The sequence below is a fragment of the Lactuca saligna genome, chromosome 8 (assembly GCF_052625555.1).
Source record: "Lactuca saligna cultivar CGN05327 chromosome 8, ASM5262555v1, whole genome shotgun sequence".
Taxonomy (NCBI): Eukaryota; Viridiplantae; Streptophyta; class Magnoliopsida; order Asterales; family Asteraceae; genus Lactuca; species Lactuca saligna.
In genome coordinates, this window is record NC_136424.1 from 215,272,304 (window position 1) to 215,282,205 (window position 9,902).

At 32.9% G+C, this 9,902-nt stretch overlaps 1 protein-coding gene across 1 annotated transcript; it reads right to left on the reverse strand.

Moving 5' to 3' along the window:
• Positions 1-945: 945 nt before the first annotated feature.
• On the reverse strand, positions 946-9,301 carry LOC145009168 (ketose-bisphosphate aldolase class-II family protein). The gene is made up of 36 exons (XM_078967844.1): positions 9,144-9,301; positions 8,566-8,703; positions 8,344-8,425; positions 8,180-8,258; positions 8,060-8,100; positions 7,789-7,983; positions 7,541-7,616; positions 7,325-7,405; positions 7,173-7,253; positions 6,722-6,798; positions 6,475-6,529; positions 6,332-6,380; positions 6,111-6,248; positions 5,934-6,015; positions 5,752-5,830; positions 5,617-5,663; positions 5,337-5,551; positions 5,167-5,254; positions 4,972-5,091; positions 4,759-4,877; positions 4,585-4,657; positions 4,361-4,480; positions 4,118-4,186; positions 3,873-4,043; positions 3,744-3,791; positions 3,527-3,668; positions 3,355-3,452; positions 3,135-3,279; positions 2,785-2,873; positions 2,547-2,657; positions 2,259-2,333; positions 2,014-2,079; positions 1,715-1,903; positions 1,506-1,616; positions 1,328-1,408; positions 946-1,270 (listed from the first exon to the last, which is right to left on the reverse strand). The coding sequence occupies exons 1-36, from the start codon at positions 9,182-9,184 to the stop codon at positions 1,082-1,084; spliced, it is 3,660 nt and encodes a 1,219-aa protein (XP_078823970.1). The 5' UTR covers positions 9,185-9,301; the 3' UTR covers positions 946-1,081.
• Positions 9,302-9,902: the final 601 nt, after the last annotated feature.

Here is a 9,902-nt window from a genome sequence, read left to right on the forward strand (position 1 = left end):
GCTCAAACCAAAGTTATCAAGATCAGAATCATATATAAAATAAAATCCAACTAAAAATAATTTAAAATATAAAAATATACATATTTATTCATCAGTCTACTATTTAGTTAACAATAAATATTTTAAAACTTGAAAAATACATCTTTAATACATCATTTAACAATAAACAATTCAAAAATGATTTCTAAGATTCAAATTCAATTCACTTATTTGGTCCAAGAAAAAAAAATTAGAATAATTTTAAAAATAATAATAATAATAATAAATAGGTACGATCTTACGATCCGATCCTACCCCGGTCTTACCCAAAAACAATCCAAGCACGATCCTACATGAATAACTAATCCTTGTAACTTCAAGATCATTGAGTTTTATTATAATAGCTTGTTCAAATTGGCAAGTAAGATCCGCTATCATTTCAAACTTTAGTTTTTTTAACTTTTTTTAACATTAGTTTGTAAGTGAGAGACCACAAAATGTTTCAACTTTGAGACAATGTTGGTAATGCATAAGCTGTTACTTCAACGTTTATTACAATTATTTATTTATTTGAATTCAAAAACGATGTTTATGGTTTGTCATGTTAATTAGTAGAGATTAGACTTGTAGCATCACGCCAATTAGCCTATGTTAGTGATCCGGACATTCGGATAAGTACAAATGGTTTTCAAAAGTATTTGTAGAAGATGAGATACACATGTTCACGGAAACGGAAGAATACAAAAAGGGGGAAGCTATGGGACCTCCTAGTTGGTATTATGATTGAAATTTGAAATGTACGTTTTATTTTGAATTATGTGAAATTCGAAGTGTTTTAATTAGACTACTAACTTTGATGTGTGTATTTTGAATGGTATGATTTTTATTATAAATAAGACTTTATATTTTGGTTTGTTGTAATGGGATTCGGATTGCATTGATGTTGGATGGATGTAATCACATACGTTGGATATAATAGAGTCGATATCCAATGGATTGAATTTGTTGGCAATACAGTGTTCAATAAATAAATATAAAATAATATTCAATACAGTGTTCTTCATGTGAAATCAATATGTTGAAAAGATGGATGGTTAATTAATTAGGTGGCTTTTCCTGCTGAACCAAACAATTGCATCTTCTCTGCAACCACAGCTTTCATGGCTTCTTTAGCAGCAGCCATGACATGGACAAGGTCTGAATGAGCCTCAGGGCTTTTCAAAATCTCCATGTAAGCTTTTCTCACTTCAGTGTTCACATTGAACTTCCTAACTCCCAGCTCTATGCATTCCTATACATCATAAAACTTAATAATATAAAACACCAAATTGGAAAATCATATATATACCTGGACAAGTTCTTTAGGCAATCCAGAGGCTCCATGAAGAACAAGAAACACTCCATTCTTTGAAGCTAAGTCATATAACTCCTGCTCAAAAAAAAAAAAAAAAAAAAAAAAAGATGGAATCACCAAGCTGCTAATTGAACAGCCCATGAGGTGAAAAGACATAAATACCCTCCTCTACCTTAAGTAACTTAAGCCGAAGCTTTGGCCCACTTGCAGGGTACTTCCCGTGAACATTACCAATACACACTGCTAGAGCATCAATACCAGTCTCATCAATGAACTCTTGAGCCTATAATTCATATGGGGCAAAGATTAAACCCATGTTTTTTTTTCTTCTTATCAACAAAGTTAGGACATAAAAAAAAAATAATAATAATAAGTGTTGACCTGATTTACATCGGTCAACTTTGCATCATAGTCTTCTACAGTCAAATCATCTTCGGTTCCAGATAATCTGCCTAATTCAGCTTCCACTGTCATTCCCTTTGCATGTGCTAATGATGAAATGTATTTTGTGTATGAGATATTCTTCTTCAAGGGTAGGTGTGAACCATCTACCATGACCGAGTCAACTCCCTGTGTATGAATTCAGAAATTAAATAAATAAACATAAAGTTGTAAAGATTATAATGTAGTGGATGAATTGAATAAAAAAAAATTTGTCCAAATTTAAGAGGCAGACTTACCAACTCGAGAACTTCCATAAGTTCTTGCTTGGAATTACCATGATCAAAATGAACAGTGATAGGCACCTGAAGAATATATATATATATATATATATATATATATATATATATATATATATGTATATATATATATATATATATATATATATATATATATATACACATTATGATTTAGTCTCTTTTTCCTTTAAAGAATTCACTAGCCTCTAAACAAAGAGCATAACTTTTTTGTTGAGAAAACTTACAGTTGCTTGTTCAGCAGCAGAGATGCAGCATGCCACCAAAGGGTTTCCTCCTTGCTTTAGAGCACTAGGATGAATCTGTAGAAAAAAAAAAAAAAAAAAAACAATGGTATAGTCTATTGTATATCATATTTCAACTAAAACTTTTTATTCTACATCCACATAGAAAGAAAGAGTTGCTATAGTATATCATAGCAAAGGTAAATATTTCTGATTTTTATGAAATGTATGTCTCATAAAGTCAGGTTGAAGTAATATATTTGTATAGGTTTTAGATAAAGTATCCAATACCTGTAATATAGCAGGACTCTTTTGCTCTTCTGCTGCAGAAATAACTGCTTCAACCCCTTCAAGATTATACACATTAAATGCTCCAACAGCATATCCTCCTTTTTCTGCATCCTATATACATAATAATATAAAAAAAAAAACATACCAAAATGAGGGATATAACATGAAAAAAAAAAAAAAAAAAAAAAAAAAAAAGAAGAAGAAGAGAGGCTTATATTGCTTGTATAAATGGTCTTACAGCAAGCAGATCTTTGGTTGATGAAATTCTAACTGGTCGAGCCCAAGATTTGACCACTTCAGCCAAAGCCTTAGTGTCACCCACATTTCCTAAAACCAAGAAAATATTCCAAATTCGTTTATCATAAATATATTTTTTTTTTGTTTTTGTTTCATTATATATATAATGAGGGTACTTTGGTATTTTAATAAAAAAAAAAAAAGGAAGAGCAAAATTAAATTCCTTCCGCGCTCCCCCAGGAATGGTGAAATCCATTAAACAGGAAATTCGAAGGAATTGAATTGTGTCCATTTGGAAACAAAACAGAGTGGAATGGAATCTGGAATTCCAATTCCGTAAACCAAACATACCTGGAAAAACAATGTAGGGAACACCTGGATGCCTACTTTCAGGGCCCAACTGCCACAAAGGAACACCAGCCAACGCTTGCCCAACTATTCTTGCACGTTTTGCTTCTAAAGCTTTTGTAGCAATATCTGAAGAAGTAATTCCACCCTACCAAAAAAAAAAACTTTGTTAATATTACTTATTAGCATTTTCTCAGGTTTTTCAAACATGATATGTATATACCTTTGCAAGAATGTAGCGTGGACTTGTCTTTATCCTCCTAACTATTTCCACCAGCCCAGAGCTGACCTTGAAGTTGATATCCAGACTCTCAGAAGGAGCTGAAGTTTAATAATTAGCACTTAGAAATGATTTTCTTGCATTTAGCCCTAATAAAAATTCTTAAGCTACTCACTCTTCCCTGTGATAAGTTCCCGACTGGACATCACTAAAGTGTCTTTACCAGTCCTAAGGTAAACATCTGCCATGTCAGCAGCATAACTGATTTCCTCCTCTCTCTCTTCTGCTGACTTCATTGCAAGTTTATCAACAGAAACCTATATAATTACAGGAACAGATGAAATGAGTATGTGTGTTTGTGTGTATTGGTGTATGTATAACTTCTCAATCACCTCAATGCTTCTGAGATTATGATCACATTGCAACTTGAGCTCTTGGACCTGTGGATTTTAGGAAAATCAGTAATGATAATTTATTTAATACTAAAACTTTAACATTAATTCGTCTAAGAACTACTGGACCTGTTTTGTGGTTTTTGGGACATATGAACCCACAACAATGAGTCCACCACTTTTTCCTTTACTGATTCCAAGATCATTAGGCAAAATTGGAGCTTTTGGAATAATTCCAATCCTAGCAGAAACAAAACTAGCAGCAGTTCGACACAGAAAACGTTTTCCCTTCAATTCTGCCTGATTTTGAAAGCACAAATTATTCAAACTACATATTTTTTCCCAAAAAAAAAAAAAAAAGAATTTTCGTGTACCTGAGCCATACCAGCTGCAAATACAGCCATGTCTCTGTCACTAGCTGAATTAACTATACACGTGGAGCCCTGTTTTATGCAGCAAAAACATCGCATTCAAAAAAATAATGTTTTTAGTTCATTTGGCTTTAAAATGTCACAAATCGGAAATCCATCTTGAAAAATTAATGTTGTTAATTCTTTATCTATGACAAAAACAATTCTTATCAGTATTAAAAATTTTAAACTGATATATTTATTTACCTTCTGTAAACTGCAAAGATACTCACAGACAGCTGTTGGTCCTCCTTTACGTAACAACTGAATAGAGACTGATGAAACACTGCTAGCTGGAATACGTCCTCTTGTTTTCTCCTCAACCCACTGGTATCCAAATATAATTAAAAATGTCAAATACTTAATACTTTAATAGTATTTAAATGTTAAAATGGATAGTGGAAAAGGATATAGTTGGCTAAGAGTAAGACCTCACGAAGGTTTGAAGATTTATAGCCAAATGAAGCATCTTTAGCAAACTCGGTATCTCCTGCAGGAATAAGCCTGTGTAATAGAAGACATTTACAGTGTGAGGTTTGAAGATTTACACTTTCATTTATATTTTGTGGTAAAAAAAAAAAAAAAGAGGTTTTAAAGTATAGTACTGATCAGAATCGGCAACATAATGTACATCTTCAATAGTGAAACGACCTCCTTGTAAGAAAAAGGGACAAATGATCCAAGCATCCATTTCACCAAGTACTGAAACAGCTGCATCTGGTTCCTATAAGAAAAAGGAAATACATTCTAAAAAGTTTCTTATCTTTTTTAGTAAGAAAAAGCTACGATAAAGTGTGTATACTATACTGTATACTGACCTCAGGAAAATGACCTCTTAATGTCGAATCACCACGTAACACCACTGTGTAATCGTTGTTTCCAACTGATTTTGCAGCAGTAATCAGGTTTTGACAAATGTCTGTTATCAGTGCACTAGCCTGAATGAAAAAGAATACTCAGTCTACACTGCATGAAAAATAATATTAATGGTGGTGGATATGGATGTGGTGTACCTTATCAGAGCTTAAGGCGCGAGAGTTTGTTAAAATGAAAAAGCATTTGGGTCTAATTCTCAACTGTTGAGCAAGTGACTCCACATTCCTGCAAAAATTGGAACATTGATGTGTTGGAAACTAGAGGAAGATGTTACTTTAAACTTTAAAGTGAGGAGTGAGATACTCACCATTCAGTCAAAACATCAACATCATGGACAGTTTGAGTCCCAGTTGGATCATCATCAAGAACAACCAAAGTCTTCAAGTTATTATCCAGTTTGCGTATGTCATCCAGTGGATCCACTGCCCATTCAGATGGAAGAGATGCCAAGGTAGTTGTTTTAGTTTTACTAATCACAGCAACTTTTCCTTCTACTTTGACACCTGTTAGTGTCTCATAAACCTGTTCAAAATAAAAGGATATAGTTATCTGCTTTCATTAATTTGAAGTTGACTTAAGTAACTTACCTTAACAACAGCTGAATCATCTATGCGTCCCCACCCTGAAGCAGAACCTAGAAATGGAAAACTCCAGTTATATAAATATTTGAGTTCTATCAAAACAATTTATATAACTTTGATCATTTTTGTCATATAAACTACCTGATAAAAACAACTGGAGTGCAACAGTAGAAATGTGAAGTGGAACTCTACGTGATGCACATTCACGAGCCACAATACCCTGAAAAATTGAGGTAAAGAAATAATGATTGATTACAAAAGGTATGAATATAAGGTCAACTTTTTGAGTAAAAAAAAGAACAATAGATGGATATTAGTCATACCAGATCTTTCACAAAGATATCAAGTGCAGATAAGGGTGTATAATCATTGTCCACCATGTGTGGAGCTCGATTCTCAAACATCCTGTAATAATGGAAACAAAACTTTCACAAATTATACACATAAAATGGAAACTTAATCCCATTATGTTTATTAGTTAACATAATTATAGGACATACCAAGATGTTCCTTCACTATTTTTTATAACATCAAACAAGACTCTTGTATCTAAACCTAATCGAGCTCCAAAGGCCATTGCTTCAGCTGCTGATGCTATATGAACTCCAGCTAGCAGTTGATTCACCATCTTTACACCACTAAACAACAGAAAATAAGTTTACAAAATTAAAGAAAGTTTGATTGTAGGGGAAGTGAAAAGTCATGTAAGAAATAGTAATACCTTCCAGCTCCACAACCCCCTTTTATCACATATAGCTTCTCACTCAATGCTATTGAAATAAAAAAAGGAAAATAAGTTATTTTGATTAGTCATAATAGTTGTAATAAGAATGATATATGATGTCATCAAGACATGTAAATTACCTGAAAGAACTGAACCAGCATGCTCGAGAGCTTCATCTGTACCTGATGCCATAATCTGTACAATGTATTTACAATTCAATGTTTGGAAACAAAGACAGATGTCAATGGGACATGGACTTGTTCTCGATTTGTCGTTTGTGCAAAAGACGTGAATGCCCTTTTAGAAAATAGCCCTAGAAAGTTGTCCTGTGAAAAAAAATGCAGCTTAAAAGTGAGATGCATTCAGTAAAAAGACTAACTTACACACCGTAAGTGTGCCTTCAGAAGCCCTTATGACACCACCAGATACAGGGGCATCAATCAATTTCAAACCCTTATTCTCATCTGCAGTTTGTGGTGGAAAGATTATAATGTATACAAAAAAGAAGCACAAACACTTGACATGGTTTTAAAAAGGGTTAAATGCAAAAAAAAAAAAAAGAAGAAGAAGAAAAAACTTTCATAGATTTGTTTATTATAGCATCCTACTTTCATTTCTTCCTCATTTTACTTTAAAAATCTACCAACTATAGCAATGTCATCCCAATACCAAAAAACAATAAATAAATAAATAAAATAATGCTATGATTAGGTAACTTTTCAAAGTATAATGTCCTAATAAGAAAGAAATGAAAGAAAAATGCTATAACTTGGTAGAGCTTTTAAAGTACAACGCCTTGCCACACACCATATGTAAAAAAAAAAAAAAAAAAACCTACTTTGCAGCCGTAGCTCAAGCCGACTAACAAAAGCAGGAGAAACTGTGGATGAAAGGATAATAGATGCTCCAGGTAGAAGAACTACACAAAAAGGAGAAACAAGGTTAGTTTAGACTTTACATCACAAAACTGTAGGGTATAATTAGATATACCTGAAACAGCCCCATTAACACCATATAGAACACTTTCAGCTTGAACTTCATTTGTCACCATGACAATAAGAACCTCTACATCTGAAAGCCAAAAAAAAAAAAAAAAAAAAACACATACTTTGACAACCAGGATCCTACTATTTAACATAATTATTTAAAGCCTATGGAGTTTTTGTAACTTAAAATCCACCACTGAATATGAATCTCTTCTGTTACCTTTTGATACTTCTGCAGGAGAGCTTCCAATCAAGCCACCAGCCTTTTCAAACCTAGATAAAGTTGGCTTATACACCTATAATCCATACAAAGCATAACAGTAAGGGAATCTTGAGCTTTCTATATGTCGGTAAAAAGTATATTTTCTATTTTGGTAAAGAGAAAAAAAGTATGTTGAGATTTCCTGCAATTTTCCCTTCATCTAAATACATAAAAGAAAAACTGAAAGGAAGGAAAACAAGTGTTACATCGTATCCTTGGACACAGAAATTCGATTTCACAAGATGAGTTGCCATGCCAAATCCCATAGCTCCAAGACCAATAAAACCAATTTTATTTGGTCTTTGTGATTTTGTACCAATTTCTTTTGCCAATTGTTCAGGATTATAAGTTTCTGCATCTGCAGCATCCTTAATTTGCACTCCAAGTACTCTTTCCCAAACCTGCAGAAAAATAATTTCTGAATACTGACATGAATGGACATGGTTGATAGCAGATAGATGATAGTATAATCTTAACCTTTAAACCATCAAGACCATTTGCATCTCCATGTCTACAGCCTGTTCAATATAAACACAAACAAGCATCACTGATTATTCATTTTGAGCATTCATATAATGTTATTGATGTAGAGCATACCTGCTAGGAATTGTTGATGAGCAGCAGCCAGAAGTGGAAGAGGAAATATAAGGGACTTAGCCATGTCTAAAACAGTCCCCTGTAGTACACAAAATTTAATTTGGAAAAAGTAAGATGTCATTTCCTTCTATGTAAGCTAGAAACACTGAATTCAGGTAAGTTACCAAATCTTGAACTGAAGTGTTAAGGAAATCATCCTTGATTTGCTTCCCTTGTAATAGATAGGGGATGTAATTCTTGAAAACCCTGCATATTGGAAAGGAAGAAAGTTACCTGATGTATGATATAAGATCAAAGTTTATATAAGGTTTGGAATTCTTTAACATCAGCTATGAAGCTACTTAAAAATAAAAATGAGTTCAGATGGTAATAGTTACTGAATCTACCATGAGTTTCCTGCAGCATTTGATATAATATCGTATAATATCCAAGGATGAATCCCAGCTTGAACGCCAAGAGAAATGGCCTCCACAGAAGAAACAAAATGAATGCCTTTAAGCAACTCAATTACCATATTGGATTTTCTGAAACGAAACAAGGAATCAGATCATCAATCATAGAAATCAAAAGCCACACATGGAACCAGTTAACTTTAGATCTTTGGCCCAATACTATCAATCAAATCGATTTCAGCAAAAAACTGCATAGATAATATAGAATTTGCTTATAAATTCATAAACATTGTGTGTTAATCATTATTATAACTAATTCATATACAGAGTCTTCGCATCATTTTTACTATCCTTCTCCGATCATTTGCATCAACCTCCATAATTAACCACAATTAAGCTTTCATTCGTAACCTCAATCTTATTCGACAGAGAGGAGTGGTGGAGGAATTATTGGCTCTAAATTGAAGCAAACAAAACTGAGAAATTAACTAGATTGAGAAGCAGGGTTTGATCAAACATGCTTCGGTATATTCGGATAGTTAATCGAATTCTAAATACGAAAATGGAAGTACCTGGACTGATCGGAAGTGGTCATTTGCGCGAGGGGATCCATCTGTAGAGATGAATTCTGGTTGAAGATGAAGAGTGTTATTTGGAATTCAGTAGGATTAAGGTTCTGCAAGTGGTTTGAAGTTGTTATGACTGGAGATCAAAAAGAGAATCGATGGTTTGAAGTTGTTAAGACCCTAAGATCCAAAAGCTGACGTGGATTATCAGGTCAAAGACAAGGTAGTAGGTGTCAGCTACACGTGTGTTGCGTGCGATGTAGTTTTTTTTTAAAGGTAAATTTTTGTTGGAGTTTTTTATAAAAACGTTTAAAACTAGAAAATTTTATTTTATTTCAACAATAAAAAAGGCGTTTAAAATTGGTTTTTTGAAATTGTATATTTATAACCCACACAATTATTGAAAATTTTCAGTTTTTTAATTAACAAATTCATGAAAAAACTTAAATTTGAAAATTCCTCATATAACTTTTTATATTATTATTATAATTTTTTATTATTATTAGACTAATATTTTCACAAAATCGAATTTGTCATTTGACCACTTGATGAATTCGAGTTCCTTTGTTGCTCTTAGAAAGTCTTGCACCGAAAGTGGGAATGTCTTTAATAGTTCATACCCAAAAAACTAAAATTCTATAAACTTTTAGAGAGAGATGAGAGAGATTGAGAAATCCGAATTTCCAACCTTGGGGAGAGAAAATTCAGTTTTTCTAAGGTCTAGATGGATCTTTATATAGTTGTGGTGTTTTCTAGATAAACCGA

What these genes read in the sequence shown, in the direction of transcription:
- LOC145009168 (XM_078967844.1), bottom strand. Translation starts at nt 9,184, where the DNA reads ATGGATCCCCTCGCGCAAATGACCACTTCCGATCAGTCCAG. An exon ending in TGTTAATGGGGCTGTTTCAG is followed by an intron (nt 7,254 to 7,324) that starts GTATATCTAATT and finishes CTTTTTGTGTAG; the next exon opens with TTCTTCTACCTGGAGCATCT. An exon ending in AATAGTGAAGGAACATCTTG is followed by an intron (nt 6,016 to 6,110) that starts GTATGTCCTATA and finishes CCATTATTACAG; the next exon opens with GATGTTTGAGAATCGAGCTC.